This window comes from Zingiber officinale, chromosome 5A (genome assembly GCF_018446385.1).
Source record: "Zingiber officinale cultivar Zhangliang chromosome 5A, Zo_v1.1, whole genome shotgun sequence".
NCBI classification, from domain to species: domain Eukaryota; kingdom Viridiplantae; phylum Streptophyta; class Magnoliopsida; order Zingiberales; family Zingiberaceae; genus Zingiber; species Zingiber officinale.
The window spans coordinates 151,242,534-151,264,514 of NC_055994.1; the positions used below are offsets into that span (position 1 = coordinate 151,242,534).

Sequence of the window (21,981 nt, forward strand, 5' to 3'; positions counted from 1 at the left end):
TTAGGGCTTTTAAGTGAACCGGCCTGGGAATTTCAATTGAACCGGACTTTTTGGACCAAAGAATAGTTTACAGAATATTTAAGACCAAAATGAATTTTTCTCGTGCTTTTCTTCGAAGCAGTAGGAGCCCTAATCCTTTTCCCATCGCTCGCCCCAATTCTGCTCCCTTTTTTTTCTCCGTGATCTCGCGTTCTCGCAGATCACATTTCTGTCGAGAGGATTTTGATGGCGACGGAATCGTCTTCGACTTCGAGCTCCAACCCTGCGTCGTCGTCCCAATTCTCCTATCCAGGAACCACCTATTTCCCACTCCCGTTCCATCTCCAGAACGCCGGCCCTGCGGCTCAGCAGCCTTACGCGCCCTCGCCCCAGATTCCCACCGTGGCACCTGCGTTCCCTGTTCCGACCCCGGTTGTTACCGGGATGTATTCGCTTCCTCAATATCAGCAGGTTCGACTATCTTGGTTGCCTTTTCTTTTTTAGGTTTAAATTCGATTCCTTTTCGTGGAGCAATATGAGTTTGGGAGATTCTTTCTGAAATCCGCTTGAGGAGGCGATCAGCCTCCAATATGCTATGATATGATGTAGAAGCTAAGGCAGAAGCTGTGAACTCCATTACGGCTTACAGCTTAGGATTCTTAAGTGGCTGCCTTTACTAGACCAGTGTTAGTTGAATTGTTTTAAAACCATTCAATTTTGTTGAAGCCATAAAAGTAGAAAAAAAACAAAAGGGTTCTTTTGGTAAAACACAAACAAGGGCATAGTTATTTAAGGCGTGAGGCATCCAAAAGCGCATAGGTGTTGTGGGGCCTAAGGCGCTATGTGCAAGGTGAGGCGCACGCCATACCGAAGTAAGGGTTTGGGTATAAATTTTTACAATTTAAACATATATAGAGAATTTCTACCAAAATATTTCACTAACAAATTATAGTCCATAAAATATTAAACAATAATGTAAATATAAAATTTACTAAAAAATAGATATGTTATACGCATAATTCAAATTAAAAAATATATATTAAATTATTGGAATAATTTTATTAGGGTTTCATTCAGCCTATTTAAATTATTCCTACTATAGCTAGGAGTTGATTGAATTTTATTTATTTAAACCATAATTTACTTCCTATTACGTGCGTCTGCGACCGCGGGGCTCACGCGGCTTGTCCATTGTAGTCGTGGGGCTTGTACAATGCATCTGCCACGGCCGCAGGGCTCATGCGACGCCTTCGTGGCTATCGCGAGGGTTGGGCTTTAAAAAAAAATCAGGCTTCAATAAGAAAAATTGTGCCTTACGTGTGACTGTCACCTCTCAAAGGCGCACGCTTAAGCGTGCTTCTTTCAAGCAGTGCGCCAGGGTCATTGCCAAGGCGCAAATGGCGTGCCTGGCTATGCCTTGCGCCTAAGGGCACGCCTTTCACAAGTATGAACAAGGGTGTTGATTTGAAGCTCTAAAAATATACAGGGCCCTGATGATAAATTTCATGAACTCCTTATGTTTTATTTCCTAGATACCCACTGATGATGAGCCATGACGGTTTATATAAACTTCCGTTTAGCTCAAGCCTCAACGAGCATAAAATGTTCACAAATGGCTTTGTAAATCTTTTACCATTTTGATGATCCATCTATGTCTTGGATGATATCATCATTGTCATTCTCCCAATTATTTAAGGTTGGCTACATGAATTTTATTCCTTCATTGAGCATTAAATTAAGATTCATGCTCACAGGTTTAGACAATTTTAATGTTGGTTGTCCAGGTCTAACCCAACACTTTTTTTCACCCATGCTTGTTATGATCTCAAAGCATAATATAAGTTTGCTTATCATGATCATAGGGGCAATGATGGTCATGTACGACAGTACGAGTGAAATTTTTTTGGTGTTCTGCTTTGATTGTTTAGATTTGTTGCTTCTGGTAATTATGGTGAATGTAGAATGATTATCATAGATCTTTTACTCTCATTGTTCTTCAATTTTTATAAAACTAACCTCTTCATTAATACAGGCACAACAACTTTTCCAGCGAGATGCACAAACCATTACACCAGAGGCACTAGAGAGTGTGAAAGCAGCATTAGCGAGTAGTGAGGTTGAGCATAAATCAGAGACAAAAAAGAAAGCAATACCACGAAAAGCGGCTGGTCAGAGATGGGAGGATCCAACTTTAACAGATTGGCCTGAAAGTATGTTTGCGAACCAAATCTTTTTAGTCCTGATACTTGCTTTTTTACATGTGCCCTCAATTTACATTGACTTGATCGAATTTTCATAGGTTATTTACTGGACATATTAACATCATATTTATTCTCCTTCACCATTTTAACTACCTGACCCTCTAATTATCTTGAACCAAAAATTTTAGTGTCATTAGTCGAGTGTTTCTATGCGTGCGTGTATGATGTGGGTATGTGTTGTGTTTGCATGTGCGTGAATGTAGATATGTTGTGTGTGTGTGCGTGCGTGCGCGCGCATGCACATGCATGTGTTGTCTCTCTCTGTCTGTGTGTCTGTGTGCGCGCGCGCGCGCGTGTGAGGTAGATAATCATCTGAGGAAAAAAATATCACAGAAACTCATAAACTGCAAAGGGACTAGAACAAGTAATAAATAGGTGTCGTTAAATTCAACTTTTTGGTTATTGGCTGTCTGCACCTAATTCATGGCTATACAGATTTTGGTGTACTTTATTTTTGACGTTAGAGTGCTGCTGTGCCATGAAATAATGTCTCTAATTCCTTGAAATGGGAAGTATTTGAACCATCTAATTTTCAAAATGCATTAAGTTTTTTGTTTTGACAAACAGATTTAATTAGAAGACAATGAGGTTGAGAGACATGATTTTTTTTCTGTGTTGTACTTTAAGGTTAATTACAAAGATATATTCAAATTTCGGAGGAGTACATTTTTTTGGGTTATAGCATCTCTTACAAATTCACAGAAGTGCATTATCTTGATCACTCTATCAAATTCATTTGATGGTAAGCTTACTGGAAGATAATTTACTGAATATGTTTGAAAGTAGGTGAACTTAAGTTAACTGTTGTGCATTTGTAGTTTGTTTACGTAGATGTAACATTTACAAGTTACCGTATGCAAATCTTTAAAAGCTACAGCAATGTTATACACCCCATAGACTTGTCAGAAAAAAAAAAATTGATGGGGTCATCATTACCACTTTTGCAATTGATGCTGTTCTTTAAAATATTGCTATCATATATCCTCATATTCATTAGAAATACTGTGGCCTCTATCACCCATTTTATGAAAGAACTGAACTTCTCTAATGCTTATTGCATGCAGATGATTTTCGTTTATTTTGTGGAGATCTTGGTAACGAAGTCAACGATGATGTTCTTTCAAAAGCATTTTCACGATTTCCCACCTTCAACATGGCGAGAGTGAGTTTTTACTCAGTGAAGTATATTATGTGCTTGTTTAGTGCATTGATTGTATAAAATACTTAGCTAAATAATATGTATAATTTTATAAAAGACAAAATGACACTATTAAGTTGGAATAGTTATATTAACTTCTAATAATTAGTGTTTTTTTTTTTTTGCTTATACTAGTACTATCTCTTTTTTCCATATTTTTTTTTCCTTTTTGAAACTGTTCTGTTTGCTGTTTCCTAGACGTCCAATATATTTTTTTTAGTTGTAGGTTTTAGTACCCATTTCAATTTTACTTCAAAACGTAGTCAACGCTTAATCAAAAAATAGATTCAATTAATGAACCACAGTAGCCTGATTCAAATTAATATGGATTCATATTGTATGGCCGAGATTGATTGGAAGTTTTCTTCAGGTAATCAGGGACAAGAGGACTGGTAAAACCAAGGGCTATGGATTTGTGAGCTTTTCCAACCCATCAGACCTTGCGGCAGCACTCAAGGAAATGAATGGTATGTATTCTCTCTACTACTTCAATTGGCATTTTGTGCGAAATCAAGTTTGGTTCATCTGTAGTGTCTTCTCTTCCTCTCACAGGTAAATATGTCGGAAACCGCCCTATCAAGCTGCGTAAGAGTACATGGAAGGAGAGGACAGATGTTGGAGCTCTTGGAAGGCAAAAGGTATTGTATGTTATTTATCTTTCAGCCTTTCCTCATTTTAACCAACTTTCATTTGTCATATCTAGAATCACATTCAAAAGAAACCAAAGCTGCCAAAGAAAGGTGTTCTTCACAAATGAGCTCAGAAACTTAACCATTGAATGTACACCTATCGTCTAGTATGTTAGATTGTTAATTTTTCCTGTTGTCTCCGCTTCTGCATGTTGCACTAACTTTGTCGGCATGTTCCTGAAAGGAATCAATTGATTGTGCATCATGTGGTCAAATATGTAATAGCTGTATATGGTGGATGTTCTGCTGACCATCATGTTACGCTCATGCAGTCAATCACAAGCCAAACAACATCATATGAAGTTTTGTGCTAAGACAACATTTCATCTGTACACAACTTGCATTTGGATAAACATTATTTCATATTCTTCTTTTTAATGCTGTCATGGCTAAGTTTTGACCCTATTCAACAAGACTAGATTGGTATAGTCAACCATTGGTTGTGCAGTGGATAGGCATTAACAATGTACCATCATTTGGAGTCGGTACTCAGTATGATTAAAATTATTATTATTATTATTATTTGATTTCAGGGTTGTAAGGCACAAAGGCAAGGTGGAAAAGCATTTGATTATGAAATTGAATTTAGAAATGCCAATTTATATGAAATTGTTATCCTTCAGTGTTCTTTTTTAACAGCATTGCAACGACAACCTCTAAGGAATATATACTTCAAAAAGGTTTTATAGGATTTAACATGCTTAGCGAGTCAAATTGAGTGGGTTGATAATTTGATATATTTAAGTAGATTGGCTCTGAGTGGAGTGAGCCAAATGAGGTGAGTTGGGCATGTTGAGTGAGCTGAGTTGATAAGACTCGTCTAGGCAGGTTGTGAGACCAACTATCAATGTGGGTTGGTGCACCAAGGGGGTTTTAGGGCTTTGGGTTTAGCGAGTGGGCTACCGGGATTTAACCATTCTTGACCATCCAAAGATTATATATATATACCTTTTCCATCCTTGTTCTATTTAATTCCCTTGCAATTTTATTACACAGATCAAACTTGCAATAATAATAAAATAAGAAAAGGAGTAGGATGATAGTTGTTAAGAGGGATGACTCCAGAAATTCGAATTGGAAGTGACTTGAATTTAATATAATAAATAATATAGGTATATAAAAAAAATAAATTATTACATTATATTGTTTAAAATTGTTGTGTGTGTATATATATACGCTTTTAATATAGAATGTCAAATAATCTTTAAGAAAATTATTTTTTATTTTATTGGGAAGTGTCGTCTTCACATGTTTTATTGTTAAAAATGCTCGTTCAATAGTGGTGATAGAAACAGGTAATGTCAAGACAAGATAAATTAATCTAGTCATGATATAAACCTTTGAGTGCCTATTCTCAGTCAATTATTGACACAACTCAACAAGTGTTGGAATCTTCAGATTTTATATCACATTAAGTTTATAATGTACCAATTCATACTCCATATCAATGATGTCTTAACTTGTGAAATCTTCAAGATAAAATTTCAATATAAGTTTGTAAATATAATCACTATTAATTGAGTCAAATGAATTTTTAGGATCTAAAGTTGTACTAAGAGAAAATTCCATTGATGATTTATTGAACCAAGTATTTAATTCTATCATGATGAAATCCATTGCTACATCAAAATATCAAAATTTTAATGATGCTCAACTATAGTTTGCTGGCATAAAAAAAAAGTTAAGATTATACTTATTGAGAGAAAATTTTGAAACATATTTAAGATGATATAGATATGTGCTTAGACAATCAATACTTTTGTAGACTGTGGTAAAGACAAACATTAATTGATAAAAAAAAACTTAATAATTAGCCAAATAATGATACATTAGCTAGGATCGAGTTTAATAACATGGGAGCAGTTATCTAGTCAATTTTAGTTGGTGGCATAAATAAAAAGTTTATTTGTTTATTGTTGTTGTCGTTTAATTTGTATAATTTTATAGCATCGGTGGGCGCACTGGTTGACGCCACGAATAGCTAGTTTTATGGAGTGTGACATCCATAAAAACTTACAAAGTGAAGCCGCCTGCGTGGCGTGCTGAATTAGTGTTCATAATTTACACTGAACTCTCAATATTTTTTGCTCTCTTCAGTCGTGTTCTTGGATTTGGATCCAGCAAAGCTTTTTGTTTGAGATCGATCGGTATAATTATAAATATACTGACACTGATACCTGCTCCAATATCATGCAAAATTCACATGTAGCTTGGAATTTAGTAGTTTACTGTAGATACGTCTCCGGTCTTCATTATATTTAAATTTACAGGCAAGCATATGCTTATCTTCTTGATTTCCATATTGTCATTGTTCGCCTCTGAATTGATTTCTTTATCGATCCCATCTGTCATCTCTTAGTCGAGCGATGCCAATCGTAGACTCATTGGCACATAGATTTAATTGCCTTTCGACCATCTCAGCATATATACAAAGATATATTGGCCACAAGTGAATCGTCCTTTTCGAAAGATGGTTATTCGCGTATGCTACTGCATCTGATTTGTTCTTTTCATCTTTTGAAATTATCATCACCGCATTTGATTTTTCTGTCAAAATTTTTTCTTGTTTGATCGACGTAATTAATTTGCCTACCCCACCTCATTACTTTTTTCCTTCGCCACAATGAGCTAGTAGCACTTTCCTTCAGGGATTCCGAGCGTTTATTTTAAAATTAGAAAGAATTCAATGTGTGTTGAAATTGCACATGGCAATTTCATTTGCAAGTTGTGTGTTAAATTTGTTTCGATAAATAAAATAATATAAATTTTATGATACCTTGTTATGATTTTTGATATGGCGAATAATGTAGGGCCTTGGGAGTTGGCGTCGAAGTCAAGAAAGCGGGACAAGCCGACCAATTGACTCCAAGTGGATGAACATTTTTATCCGATCGTACACCTCATTCAATCGGATCCCGAGTCCTCTTGGTTTGATGGGAGCCCGAGTCTCCCTTATTTGATCGGACCCTCTAGACCTATTAGATTGGATCCCGGCCGGATTCCTTGTCCTATCGAAAGTCGAGTCTTTTTGCCTATCAGATCTTTTGTCTGAGCGACTCCCAATTCCTTCAGGCTTAATTGGAACTTGAGTTCTCTTGGTCCGATCAAATCTTCGAGACATACTACTTGACCAGATTCTTTATTTGACTGAAGATCGAGTCCTCAAGATATCTAACCCTCGGTAGCCGAGCTGACGCGTTCAAGAGCGATGTCCGATTGAACAGCAAATATGACTCATCCAACTTATCATTGAAGTGTTACAATTAATAGCCCCTTAGCTCATAGACCTGATATTCTCTTTTATCTTTCTTCATACAATGGAAGTTTCCACCTTTCAGATGCAAAGGTAGGGAACATAATTCAAGAAAGACCGTGGTGTAAGATTGGTTGGACATATTTTAAAAATGTATTGATATTTTTGCAGAAAGAAAATATAACTATATAAAAGGTCTCTACCTATGAGCACAGGTATGTTAGGCTATCAAAATTCATTGTTCACCTCCACTATTCTTCACTCATTTCCTCGGTTTCCTATATGATGAGCGTCGGAATGTTTACACCGAAGAGCCCTCCCTAGCTCGGTCTTTGATGTTTTTTTCCATCGTCATTCTTCTTCGATACCCAGGCTTATTTGCAACGCCAGGCTTCTTCTGCTCAGAGTCTTCTCATGATCAAACTCAAAACCATCTGTCCAGCATACTACCTTTCCGAATTTTAAACCGGATCAATTTTTATTACTGGATCAAATTAATTATTGATAAGTTTTTTTTTGATGTGTTATATTGAAGTGGCGTACTGCAAATCCATTTGCACATCGTCTATCTAAAGCGAGTAACAGACTCCTAATATATCACTTGATTATATAAGACGGATAATTTAACATAAATTTATATAAAAGTAGGGTTTTTTTTTTTAATTTTTGAATCGTCAATATTTTTATTTATTTATCGTCAAAATGGTATTTTATCAAGTCTTATTTTGTTTCTTTTAATATTTTTAATTTGGACGTAATTATAATATAAATATTGATGTACATATAGTTAGAGCAACTAAACTGTTTACAGCTGTTATAATTATAGATAGATATAGTAAGTAATAGAAATGAAATATTTATATTGTAGTAATTAAGATTTATAATTTTTATAATACAATATTAATCAATGTTGATTAGGGATAAAAATATTTATATTGTAATTGTTAAGTTGTTATAATAATGTCAAAGATAAAGATATTTTTTAAAATATAAATAGCATCTGTAGGAACTAGGAAGGATTCGTGTCATTTTAATTTTTTATCCATTTATAAGTATATAGTACATAGTAGATTTATAATTATCACAGGTATATTATAGCCGATTCTGATATCCTGCGCGCCCGCACTGTGCGCGCGAAGGATATCAGGTTTTAGTTTTTTTTTTTTTTTTTTAAATTTTTGAATTAAAATAAATAATTAAATTATTTTTTTTTAATTTTATTTTTAGGATTCCTGTTTTGAATTATAGTATAAGTTTTTTTTTTTAGATTTTACCTCTAAAATTTAGATTTTGGGTTATAGTATCAAAGTTATTTAGGATTCAGGCTTTCGGTTATAGTATCAAAACTATTTTTTTTAGATTTTACTTCTAGGATTCAGATTTTGGGTTATAATATCAAAACTATATTTTTTTTAGATTTTATCTTTAGAGTTCAGGCTTTAGATTATAGTATCAAAGTTATTTTTTTTTAAATTTTATCTCTGGGTTCTGACTTCTCAATTAAGTTATAATATTTGATTTTAAAAATATAAAATAAAATTAATTTAAGTATTTATTGAGTATTATAATATGTTGAGGGGATATATTAATGTATTAAAAATTTATATAAAGAAATGTTAATTTTTTTAATTGATTTTTTTAATTTTAAATATTAAAAAAATAAAAAAAATGAAAAAAAAAAACAAAACAAAAGAAACAAAACTGTTGATATCCTGCGCGACGCGCACAGTCGCGCACTGTGCGCGTCGCGCAGGATATCACTGTTCATATTATAGCTAGAGGATTTTTTTTGCTTTTTTTCACTTTACCTCTATAGATTTGAATAAATATTTCATTTTGTTCCATACAGTAAGCTTTGTTAGATTTGAAAATAAAATAAACTACAAGGTGTGAAATGAAATTATTGTAAAACTTTATCATTCCAGAGCGCGTCGCACTTCTCAGTTCTCTGCAATGGCCGACGAAGCTCCTCTTCTTCTTCGCTACGACTCCGCCGAGAACCAAAATGAACTCGGCGGAAAGAGGCCGCCGCCGCCGTCGATGTCAACCGTAGATGAGACTCTCGAGAGCTATATGGGCGTCTGCCAACTCCTCCAAGCCATTTTCGTCGCCTTCGCGTGGGCTTTCGACGCCCAGCAGACCTTCATCAACGTCTTCACCGACGCCGAGCCTACGTGGCACTGCACTTCAGCTGGCGACTCCGACTCCGCCGCCTGCTCCGCCTCCACCCCTTGTGGCCTTCCTCCAGGCTCCTGGGTCTGGGACTCCCCCGCCCACGCTTCGGTGGTGTCGGAGTGGAGCCTCCAGTGCGCGGGCTCCGCCCTCGTCGGTCTCCCAGCCTCCGCCTACTTCTTAGGCTGCCTATTCGGCGGCTTCCTCCTATCGACGCTGGCGGACTCTGTTCTCGGCCGGAAGAACATGCTCTTCCTCTCCTGCTTCACCATGTCCCTCTCCGCCGCTCTCACGTTGGTGTCGCCCAATCTCTGGGCCTACGCGGCGATGAGGCTCCTCTGCGGGTGCGCGCGCGCCACCGTCGGCACCTCCGCGCTGGTGCTCTCGACGGAGATGGTTGGGAAGCGGTGGCGGGAGAAGGTCAGCATCGCCGGCTTCTTCTTCTTCACTCTCGGCTTCCTATCTTTGCCGGCCATGGCTTACCTCAACCGCGGGGCGTCGTGGAGAAGGCTCTATCTCTGGACCTCCGTCCCCTGTTTCTTCTACTCTGTTCTGATATATTTCTGGATCAAAGAATCGCCGCGGTGGCTTCTGGTGCGCGGCCGCCGCGACGAGGCCATTCAAACGATTAAGAGCATGACGGCGAACAATCGCAACGCCATCACCTCCAGCTTCTCGAAATTGATCGTCGCAGAGGACGCCGGCGACTTCGACAACGTCTTCTCCGCCTTGAAAGTGCTATGGGTTAAAAGATGGGCACTTCGCCGGCTACTCGCCGCCATGACCGTCGGCTTCGGCCTCGGGCTGGTCTACTACGGGATGCCGCTCAACTTGGGCAACCTCGGCTCCGATCTCTACCTCAGCGTGACGCTTAACGCGCTGGCCGAGCTGCCCTCGTCGCTGGCCACCCTCTTCCTCGTCGGCAGGGTGAACCGGCGGAGCTCCACGGTTGCGTTCACCACCGCAAGCGGGGCGCTCAGCCTCCTGTGCGTGGCGGTGACGACGGAGCCGTGGCGGACAGCGGCCGAGGTGTCGTCCTTCTTCGCCGCCTGCACGGCCTTCGACCTCCTGCTCATCTACTGCATCGAGCTGTTCCCGACGTGCGTGAGGAACTCGGCGATCACGATGGTGAGGCAGACGATCGTGCTGGGCGGCGTGTTCGCCCCTGTGCTGGTGGCGGAGGGGAGGAAGAGGAGCTTCCTGTCGTTCGGCGTGTTCGGCACGGTGGTGGGTTGCTGCGGGCTGTTCACGGCGTGCCTGCCGGAGACGAGAGGGAGGAGCATGTGCGACACCATGGAGGAAGAAGAGTTGAAGCAGATGATCATGAGCACCTCCACGACGACTCCATGACCGGCCTCAAGTCACGGAGCATCAGAGAACAAGCCTCAATCATTGTGGCAAAAAAGAAAGGTGAAACATTTGTCCCGCGTTCTCGTCGTACTCGACCCAAGGTCATCACAAAGGTGCTAAATCATAGGTGCTAAATCATAGCATCTGAGCGAGCATGAAACAAGCCTCAATCATGCAATTGGTAGGGCTAGTTGTAAATTAGGGTTTTTGTGTTATTTTGATAGGTGATCCGGTCAAGTCGAATTGATTTTTAAATTAATTAATTCTTTGAAATGATTATTTAAGTTTTATTTTATTTATTTATTTTTATAAATTTGCAAGGCTAGAATTTAGTTAGTATTATTTACTTCTAAATTCAAATAATATATTATTGTTTAAATTTTTATATTTTAAATTTATTTGGTTAGTATTAAATTTGATAATATAAATTAGTATGTTCATTTTGAAAATCTTTTCTAATAACATATTGATAAAAAAATTATTAATGAAATGTCGTTATTGTTATTGTTATTATTATTATTATTATTATTTCGAGATTATAATGTCATTCTAGAATATCTAGACTATCATTTAAATATTCGTGAACTCCAACTATAATATATTTATGGATCATCTTAAAATAGTCAATTATTTAATTGATATGGTATGCATTAAATCTACATAAATCAATTTAACGCTAAGTTGACATTTAGGGCTTTCACACAATTTTGTTTAATTAAATTTAATACTACTATTTTAAAAATATATATATTGTATAAATGTTTTTGATATCACCGCCATAATTTTTTAAATTTTATAAAAACAAAAACGTCATTCCATTCATGAACATCTTCTAAATTTATTTATATTTTTATTTTTAAAATTCATGATTTTTTAATTTTATTCTATGTTTACTTATTTGTTTGTAGTTAGATATTAAATAATAAACAAAAATAACAAATTTAGAGATCTTTTAATTTTTTATTGTATTTATATATTTTTTTTTAAAAAAATTTTAAACAGTTTTTAATAAAGTTTCAAAATTAAAAATAAAATTATAGATAAATTTAAGATATTATCATAGTTTAATAAAATATTTTTTTAATTGAATTTTTTAATAAAGATATTTTAAAAACTAAGTGTAAAAAATCAAATAAGCCCTTTTAAAATTTGAGAAAACTCAAATAAAATAGATTCCGTGGCTAGTTCATCAATATCTATATTTACAATATTAGTAGTCTCTCCCTTTCACAGATCACAAAACAAGACGATTCTCTTTTACCTTTTCTTTTTGTTTGCCAATCTTGATAACAAGCAAAAGTCGTTAAACTAAATAAATTAATCGAATCAACTAAATTTAAAATTTAGTTTGATTTATTTGAAATTTTAATTTTTTTTATTTGATTAATTCAATTTTTTTCAGATTTGATTTTAAAATTTTTATTCGATTAAATCAAAGACACCGAATAAATTAAACTTTTGGACTAAATTGAATTTTTAGATTTTAATTTTTAAATTAAAACTGAATTTTATTAAATCGAATTGAATTTTTAGACTTAATTAGAAAAGTTAGGTTAATTCAGTTAATTAAATTTTTAAGTAAATTAACTATATTTTATGGAGTTCATTTGTTTGGTTTTATTAAAAAAAATCGATGTTTAAGTTAGTTCTGAAAAAAAAATAATTTGATTTGATTTAGTTAATTCAATTTGATTGAATTTAATCTAATACCCACACCTAAAAACAGTTTATTATTGTCAAATTATCCAAAATCCAAACCGATGGATCAACTCTATGTGACTTTGTTTAATACAGGTTTTCACTCATAAATTTGAGCTTCTGATTTTTCTTCGCAGGCCCGGTTCAAGGCATAAGTCATTAAAGTCTATATCTAGGGCCTTAATTTTATTGGGGCCCATTATTAATTAAAGAATAGATTTATTATTTAATATTTACATTTAATAGTTATATTGTCTAGTTCAAAGGTTGCATTATGCATGCATGGAGATTTTGTTCTAGATTGGCTTGCTTCGAATTCCGTTCTAGTATTTTTTAGATTTTGCTAACTTCCAATGCAATCAATTTTATTTCAGATTTTGTTATTTCTATTTTTATATTACACTTCAATTAATTCCAATGACAACTACATTTAATTACATATTAATTATAATTATTATATTCTGATACAAAAATTATATCTAAAGCTACAATATAACTATTTAAAACCTTACATCTAATTTCTTTTTCTTTCATCTCATTTTATAATTAGTTCATCATCTATTCATTATCTCATTAATGTCCATATATTTTTTCCTCTCTTATCATTAGTTCCTATCTCACTCGATAATATTTTTTTCACTTTCTTTTCCTCAAAATGTTCTTTATTATTCTACATAAATAAATTATGGAATGAATGATCTATGAACCTAAATTTAGATTATTAATAATTGTATGAGAATTTTTTATATATTTGTGTCAGAGTTTGAAATATTATCAAATTATAATTACATGGTATGAATTTTTAAATCTAATTATTTAAAAAATTTAAATACCTCATTGTCAATCCAAGTCTAAATAAAAATAGGATAAAAAAATATTATTAAAGACTTTTTTTTCTTTCTTCGCCTAGAACCCTGTAGAACTTTAAGCCGGCGCTGTTCCTCCGAAAGATGTCATTTTGTATTTTTCGTATACATTTTGATTTTCGTTTTTAACGTCCCACACTTATTCCCCTAATATCTTCCCAGCAATCTATTTCAACCTTAAATTAAAATACAAATAAAATAAATTTTCATATTTAAGTCAAACCAAATCGAGAATCAAACTAAATAAAAATAATAATTATTTTATTAAATAATTTATATAAAATATTAATGTTAGTAAATTTATTTATTTTTTTTAAAAAAAGGATCATTAAATTTATGAGAATCTTCTAAATTTATTTATATTTTTAATTTTAAAACTCATAATTTTTAATTTAATTTAATTTTTTACTTATTTGTTTGTAGTTAAATATTAAATAATAAATAAAAAATAGAGATGTTTTAATTTTTATTAACTTTTTTTAATGTATTTTAAATTTTTTAAACAGTTTTTAGTAAACTTTCAAAATTAACAATTAAAATATAGATAAATTTAAGATATTATCATTAGTTTAATCATGTATTTTTTTAACAATTAAAAAAATAAATCATGAATAACTAATCAATTGTTCGTCTCAACAGAACCGAAGTCCGATGGACATGAACTAGCAGAAGGAAGGAGTGACATTTGCGGCGTGCAATCACAAGCGCCACAAATTCCTGCCAAATTGCATATTTATGTCGTATTTCCCGGTCTCCCGAGCATACTGGTCGAAGCCCACTATTGGCTCCGTAAAGGTGAGGATCAAATCTTGGAAGTGAATTTCATTACCCTTTGCAAGACTTCCGCCCATGCACTTACTAGTTTGGATATCTATATTTACCTTCTTCTATATCCATGGAACTAACTTTAGGGCTAAGAAGTTTTACATTTTTTTTACAGAGAGTACCGGTCGAACAGTGTAGGAGGAAGGCGGAGTCACTAGCGTTCGAGGTGGAGGCATGCATATGTAACCCTAAGCATGGATGCGTCGGTTACATTTAGCTACTGCAGCAGCACCTCGCTCATATCAACCGCAACATTCAAGAGAAAGAAGCCCAATTTTCCGCTACCGGCTATTAGCCACCGCCACTACTGCCGCTATATTGGCATCAGATGCCTCATGCTACAAGAAATATGACATTTTGTGACACATGACATGGTTGTGCGTCGCCAAATGTTACCATATGGCGACGCACAATATGCTCAGGGTCGCTACAATTGCGAATCATGCAGATGCTTTTTCCCTCTTTTATTTTAGATTATTTGGCGACCGGACAAAGTTAATGTGTCGCCATATGTGAACATTTGACGACACGAAGAACACTCACATGGCTAAAATGTAGCGGGAAATTTTTCCTCCCCCGCTTTCTATCTTTTAGCAACACGACTCAGTTATGCATCGCAAAAAGATAAGTTAGAAGCGTCGCAAAATAGGTATATCATTCTACGACGCATTCCAAATGTTGCCGAATAGATTTTTTTTTACCAAACCGTAATTTCTCTTCCCTTATTCCATAAGGCTTGAGCATAGCAAAATTGGTATATTATTTATCACAAGTATTACATATCTAAACAATTATTGTAGATATAACGTGTAAAATTTCATCTCCCACCAAAACCCTCCTCACTCCTCATCTTCCCGTCGCCATCAAATTCCCTAAAATATCATCAACACTCTCTCCCCGCCTAAAATCCCCAAATCATCTCCTTCCAAATCTATTTTTTCTATTGGGAAGTGACTTCAAGTGAAAGATTCTCAGAGAGCTACTGTTAATCGGAAGGGGCAGGGTCAAAATTTGATTGCAATCGATAAGGGGAATCGCAGAATGAGCGTTGGGCCCATTGGCTTTGTCGTGCTCCTCCTATTTCGACTTCAAAGTTGGGTTATTCAAGGTCTAATCTGAGACTACTTCTCGGTGTTCTGGGCGCGTCGCTCACCCCTGTGCACGTCACCAATAACAATCCATTGCCTCACCTCTATATTAAAGACACCCCTATTATTAGTCATCTTTGTCTCTATTCATTTCAGTTTCTTTTTATTTTTTATTATTTATTTAGTTGTATTTAATTTTTCTTTTTTAGTGATTCGGTGGTAAGGATCGGGACCCACATAGGAAGGGGTCAACGACACGGGAGAGTCAAAGTTCCAACTGAGTGGTGAGGAAGTCTCCTAGCCGACCGGCCTGAGTAGATCCAGGGCCGGCGCGAAAACAACTCGACTTCGGGTCGAGCTTCCGGTGCTCACAAGCTCGTATAGAGGAACCGCTAGGCCGAGTGGCCAACCTGCTCGGCCAGACAGCAGAACAGCTAGCTTGTACCCCGTCCGAGTATGTGACCGAGCGGCCTTCTCACCCGGTCCGAGGTACATATATACTCGAGCGCCCTGTAGGCCGAGCGGCCAGCCCGTCTGGCCCGAGTAGAGACAAAAGGCTTAGAAGAGGACAAAGAGGGCAGCTAGTGATATCATTCTCGAGACACCTGCTACCGACAAATAGCATGGTCGGTGGTCGGGTTTTACCGAGGATCGTACGGAGGAAGTTTCCGCTACCGTGGCAAAGATATGCTCGGACAGTTGCGGTATGGCGTCAGACATACTTTTCTGACACAACCATTCTGAGGTAGGCTTTGAGGAACGTGCATGCCTCGGGAAGCGTGCACGCGCCTCTCCGGTGTCCTATATAAAGACCCCCAGATTTCAACGGAGGTATATATTTTTTTTCTCCTCATCTACTATAGCCACAGTGTCTCTATTCCACCTCTGTTTCATCTCGCCATCGTCTGACTTGAGAGTTGGAGAGTCGTCGTCGGGAACCGCTTCCCAGCCCGGCTTTGTTACAGGTTCATCGGAGGCCCACGTCACTGCGGAGATCACCCGGAGGCAATAAAGAGCGTCACGTCCCCAGTTTCCATCGACTCAACGTACGGACAGGATCATTCAGCTATATCTCCTTTTTTATGCTTGTGTTGCTATATTAAACTTGTATTGACTGTGAAATAGTTGGATTGGACAACAATTGTTTTTTCCCCTCATAAACTAAAAAGTATTTTTCTTTAAGTTTTTATTATGGTTGTTTTTGGCATTACGATATTTTATCTTGTTCTACTTGTTTCTTTTTGCATATGGTTCAGATATATTCAATAGCAAGAGAGATTTGTGGATGGAAACTATTTACAAGCTTGCTTGAAATCATTTTTCGTTAGTGTTTTGGTATTCTTTTTTATTTTTTTACTTGCAATTCTTTACACAAAATCTTCTCTTTTGCCATAAAATTCAATCTTTCGGTTCTTACAAAATTATTGAATTCATCATTTATTCAAATTCAATTTTTAAAATGTTGCTTTGTCCCTTTGTCTTATATGGTTTGTTTGTAATTTTTGTTATTGGTGTTTTTATAAATGTTAATGGATCAGTTTTAGAAGTTGGCAATTTGTTCTTGAGTTAGCAATATTCAGCTAGATAGTAATGTATGGAATTGGTTGATTTCATGGCATGTAATGAAATTTAATGTATATGTTTGCTTACTCTATAGTTTTACAAAATGAAAATTGACAAAAGTTGGATGAGTGTGAAGAATCGAATCCCTTTCGAATATAAAAATGGTGTTCGGATGTTTGCAACACAAGTTATGAAGTACGCCAATGAAGAGGGAAAAATAGGATGTCCTTGTAATACTTGTTTGAATCATATGTATCAGCCACTGCACTTAGTAGAGATACACCTAATAAAATATAGGATACAACAGTCATACAAAGTGTGGGATTACCATGGTGAGCAATATAAACATCCACTAACAAAGCATGAAGTTTTATCTGATAGTGATGCCCAAGGTGAAATGGTAGATGTTTTGGATGATTTGACTAGACTAGTAGAGATAGGAGAATCCAGTGAGCCTGTTCGACATCAAGGTTTCCAAACTAAGAAATTTGATGATACGTTGAAGGAGATTGAGAAAGAATTGTATTCGAGATGTGTAAATTTCTCAACGCTTAATTTCTTGATAAAATTAATGAATGTGAAAATACTAAACAAATGGAGTAACAAATCTTTTGATATGTTACTTAAGTTATTGAAGCAGGCATTTCCTCAAGCAATATTACCTGTCTCACACTATGAGGCAAAGAGAAAGTTAAGTGAACTAAGATTGGGGTACGAGTCAATCCATGTCTGTGAACATGATTGTGTTCTCTATTGGAATGAGAATGTTGGGCTTCTGAATTGTCCTGTATGTGGCGTGAGTAGATGGATTGACAAAAAATATGAAAGGTAAAAAAAACCAAAAAAAAGTGATGTGATACTTTCCCTTAACTCCTAGATTAAAGCATTTGTATAGTTCTAGGCACACTACAAGAGGTATCAGATGGAATGATGCTGAACGACTAAAAGATGATGGTGTTTTAAGGCACCCCGCGGATGGTTCTGCTTGGAAGATGTTTGATGAGAAATTTCCAACATTTTCCAGTGATCCTAAAAATGTGCATCTTTTTTTGGCAATAGATGGTTTAAAACCATTTGGTTGCATGAGCACGACGTACAACATGTGGCCTATTATGGTTGTTCCATATAACATGTCACCTTGGAAGTGTATGAAGTTGCCCCCAGGGCGTAGCGCAGACGGTGGGCGCATGGTATCTCTGGCGTAATGGCCAAGGGTCGATTCTCAGGAACTGACGACCTGGGGTTTACCCCGCCATGCACCTATGGCCTGTGTACCTGCATGAACCTCCCTTCATATCCATGGGGTCGGCACTAGGGGGGGCGCTAAGGTAGCGGATCTACCTTTTTTGGAAGTGTATGAAGTTTGAAAACATGATATTGTCTTTATTAATACCTGGACCAACATCACTTGGAAAAGACATGGATGTTTTCCTTCAGCCACTAATTGAAAAGTTAAAAAAAATTATAGGAAGGCGTGAATATTCGAGATGTAGTGACTAATGATACTTTCTTAATGCGTGCAGTGGTTTTGTGGAACATCAATAATTATCTTGCATATGTTTAATGTCTGGATGGAGTACAAAAGGGCATAAAGCATGTCCAACTTGTAATGAAGACACTCCTTCAAAAGACATAAGGAGTAAGATAGCTTACATTCGGTATTGACGTTTTCTTCCTTTAAATGATCCAATGAGGTGAAGAAAACTATTTGATGGTAAGGTAGTGTTGGTGCGGGAAACATCCGACGATCGAACCTAAGTTTTGATTATGGCAAAGGGATTCAAAGTTAGGATTCCTTATTATCTAACGTGCTTAAATGAGGTTTCAGGAAAAGTCCTAACTGCGGTTAGGCAGGTGAAAATCCTAAGGGGTGGTAACCTTAGGTCCTAGGGGATGGTAACCCTAAGTGGAGGAAAACCCTAAGGGGCGGCAACCTTAGGTCCTAGGGGGCGGTAACTCTAGGTGGAGGAAAACTCTAAGAGGCGACAACTTTAGGTCCTAGGGGGTGGTAACTCTAGGTGGAGGAAAATCTTAAGGGGGGGTAACCTTAGGTCCTAGGGGGTGGTAAATCTAGGTGGAGGAAAATCCTAAGGGGGGTACCTTAGGTTCTAGGGGGTGGTAACCCTAGGTGGAGAAAACCCCTAAAGGGCGGTAACCCTAGGTCCTAGGGGGTGGTAACCCTACGCGGAAAGATCAATCGGTCTGGAGGACCGGACTGGCAACAGGTAACTCTCCTGAGTGGAGTAGGTGAGGACGCGTTCTCCACAGAGGCAACAGTAGGCGTCGAGTCGACCTAGGGTTTCCGGTTGAAAATCTGAAGTCTGACCCGGACGGTCCGATGACTGTCAATCACTTAATTTACTATATTTTATGTGTGCTAACTTTGTCTTGCAGTGTATGTGTGTGTTTGGTGAACTAACATGCTTTGCAGAGACAAATGAGCAAGGCAACCCTCGGATGTGTTAGGACCGAAAAGTAGCTAGAGGGGGGGGTGAATAGCTCTTCGCGTGCTCGTTGCTCGGCTTTGCTTGTTTCTTCAAGGATGCACAGCGGAAATACAAAGAAACAAATACAAACACGCTAACACTTGAATTTTACTTGGTATCCACTTCCAAGGGAGGTGACTAATCCAAGGATCCACACAACGCACGCACCCTCCACTAATGAAACTCTCCTTTATGGTAACTACCAAGGGCGGAGAAGCCCTACAAGACTCAATACAAGAAGAAGAAAGGGTAGTAAAGAAATACAAGCTTACAAGCTTACAATGAGTGCACAAACCCTAACCCTAGTTTCTTCTTCTTGCTTTGATCCACCTCTTGACTTGGAAGAGCCTCCAAGAACCTTCAAGAACTGGCGATCTCGAGCTTGAGAAGAGTTGTGGAGGAGCTGGTGAAGATCTGAAATGAATCTGTGAAGTAATGCTGAAGGAATCGCACGCCAACAGCTATAAACGACGCCAACGGTCGAATCCCAATCGATTGGATTGCTCCCAATCGATCGGGGAGGCTTTGGATCGATCCACGGATCGATCCAGAGTGCCTCTGTGCTCTGGAAAAATGCCTGGATCGATCCACGGATCGATCCAGCGCTTATCGCGCGAAGCAGCAGCGTCCCAATCGATCCACTGATCGATCCAGAGGGGTTCTGTTCGCGGGGACTCACCGGATCGATCGGCGGATCGATCCGGATCTTCTGGATCGATCCACTGATCGATCCAGATCTGCTGGATCGATCCACAGATCAATCCAAACCTGCTGGATCAATCCACGGATCAATCCAAACCTGCTGGATCAATCCACGGATCAATCCAAACCTTGATTTTTGTCCAAAACCAAGTCTAAAGCCCCCTAAACCAACATCTAGTCAACCATGACTTGTTGGTACATAATACCTAGCATCCGGTCACCCTTGACCGGCTAGGACTCTCTCACTAAGTGTCTGGTCAATCCCTTTGACCCACTTGGACTTTTCTCTTCTTGCCAAGTATCCGGTCAGTCCCTCTGACCTACTTGGATTTTTCTTTCTCGTGCCAAGTATCCGGTCAATCCCTTTGACCTACTTGGATTCTCACCAAATGTCTGGTCAACCTTGACCCATTTGGATTTCTCTTGCCTGGCTTCATTCACCAGGACTTTCCCAATTGCCTAGCTTCACTCACTAGGTCTTTCACCTGGCTTCACTCACCAGGACTTTCCCAATTGCCTAGCTTCACTCACTAGGTCTTTCACCTGGCTTCACTCACCAGGATTTTCCTCCTGCCTAGCTTCACTCACTAGGACTTCCCAGTCAAGTATCCGGTCATCCTTGACCTACTTGACTCTTCTTCAATCAACCTTGCATTGTCAAACATCGAAACCCAAACCAAGACTCAAGCTTGGTCAACCAGGTCAACCTTGACCTGAGGGATGTTACACCAACAATCTCCCCCTTTTTGATGTTTGACAATACCAACACTATCACTTACAATACCACATGTAAGTTAGGCTAATCCCATAGCCTAAACCTTCTTCATGCCACTGGGTAATGAATACATAAGTTAAGTCCTTCATTCTCCCCCTAAGAGGGCAAACTCCCTCTAGGTAATGAAAGCCTAACTTACTCCCTTTCATTCTCCCCCTATTGGCACACATCAAACCATCTTTGAGCACACATCAACCCGTGCCTCAATTTTGGGCACTCTTCAACAAATGCCCCATTGTTGAAAACTCTCCCCCTGAAGAGTTGCTCATCGTTGTTCACAACTTCACTCGTTGTGACCAACACGATAATGAAGGTCCCATACCCTTCATTAACCTTAACCCTACATTCTCCCCCAATGTAGGCAAATGCCCATCCTTGAGCATTATCCACTTGAAGCCACTTGAACAATGAGGATATCCACTCCCCATTAAAGTTCAAACGCTCAACCTTGAACATGTTCTTAACGGAAGGTTGACCACCTTCCAAGGTTCATGAAAAATAATTTTCATGTCTTTAAAGAGTCCCTCCCCCTAAAGACATGGTGGTAACTTCTGTCATTGCACCAACAATGACTTGGAATCCCCAAAACTTTAGGAAACCCAAATTTAGAAGTTTTGAGGTTCAAATATTCAAAATTTGAAACAAACCTCAACCTAAACTTCAACTTAGCCTTCCTTAACAAATCCATCCTTGTTTTCCACACGAAAACACTCTTTTTATGTATACAAATGTATTTTCAGGGGTTTAGAATGGTTACCTAGACTAAAATAGGTTTAGAGTGCTGAAATTAGGCCTTCCCAGCCAAAATCAGCATCCTAGATCGATTGGAGTTGGGTTCCAATCGATTCAACCTATCTGAATCGATCCACTGATCGATTCAGGATGTGTGGATCGATCGGCTGATTGATCCAGCGAGCTTCTGCTCGCGAGAATTGTCTTATGAATCGATCCATGGATCGATTCAGGCACTCTAATAGATCCATGGATCGATTGGAGCTCTGATAGTTGCTGAATTTCAAATTCAGCCAACTTCAGAAACCCCTAGAAAATTCTACAAAAATCTAAAAAACATGAAA

At 37.6% G+C, this 21,981-nt stretch overlaps 2 protein-coding genes across 2 annotated transcripts; both read left to right on the top strand.

The window, feature by feature from the left end:
* Nucleotides 1-108: 108 nt before the first annotated feature.
* LOC121982504 (RNA-binding protein 42-like) lies at nt 109-4,505 on the top strand. The gene is made up of 6 exons (XM_042535612.1): nt 109-450; nt 2,012-2,189; nt 3,305-3,402; nt 3,809-3,905; nt 3,991-4,076; nt 4,142-4,505. The coding sequence occupies exons 1-6, from the start codon at nt 226-228 to the stop codon at nt 4,193-4,195; spliced, it is 738 nt and encodes a 245-aa protein (XP_042391546.1). The 5' UTR covers nt 109-225; the 3' UTR covers nt 4,196-4,505.
* A 4,800-nt stretch (nt 4,506-9,305) lies between these two features.
* Nucleotides 9,306-11,176, top strand: LOC121982503 (organic cation/carnitine transporter 3-like). The gene has a single exon (XM_042535611.1). It carries the CDS (start codon nt 9,334-9,336, stop codon nt 10,900-10,902), a length of 1,569 nt encoding a protein of 522 aa, XP_042391545.1. The 5' UTR covers nt 9,306-9,333; the 3' UTR covers nt 10,903-11,176.
* The last annotated feature ends 10,805 nt before the right edge of the window (nt 11,177-21,981 follow it).

What these genes read in the sequence shown, in the direction of transcription:
- LOC121982504 (XM_042535612.1), top strand. Translation starts at nt 226, where the DNA reads ATGGCGACGGAATCGTCTTCGACTTCGAGCTCCAACCCTGCGTCGTCG. An exon ending in CGCTTCCTCAATATCAGCAG is followed by an intron (nt 451 to 2,011) that starts GTTCGACTATCT and finishes TCATTAATACAG; the next exon opens with GCACAACAACTTTTCCAGCG. An exon ending in AGCACTCAAGGAAATGAATG is followed by an intron (nt 3,906 to 3,990) that starts GTATGTATTCTC and finishes TTCCTCTCACAG; the next exon opens with GTAAATATGTCGGAAACCGC.
- LOC121982503 (XM_042535611.1), top strand. Translation starts at nt 9,334, where the DNA reads ATGGCCGACGAAGCTCCTCTTCTTCTTCGCTACGACTCCGCCGAGAAC.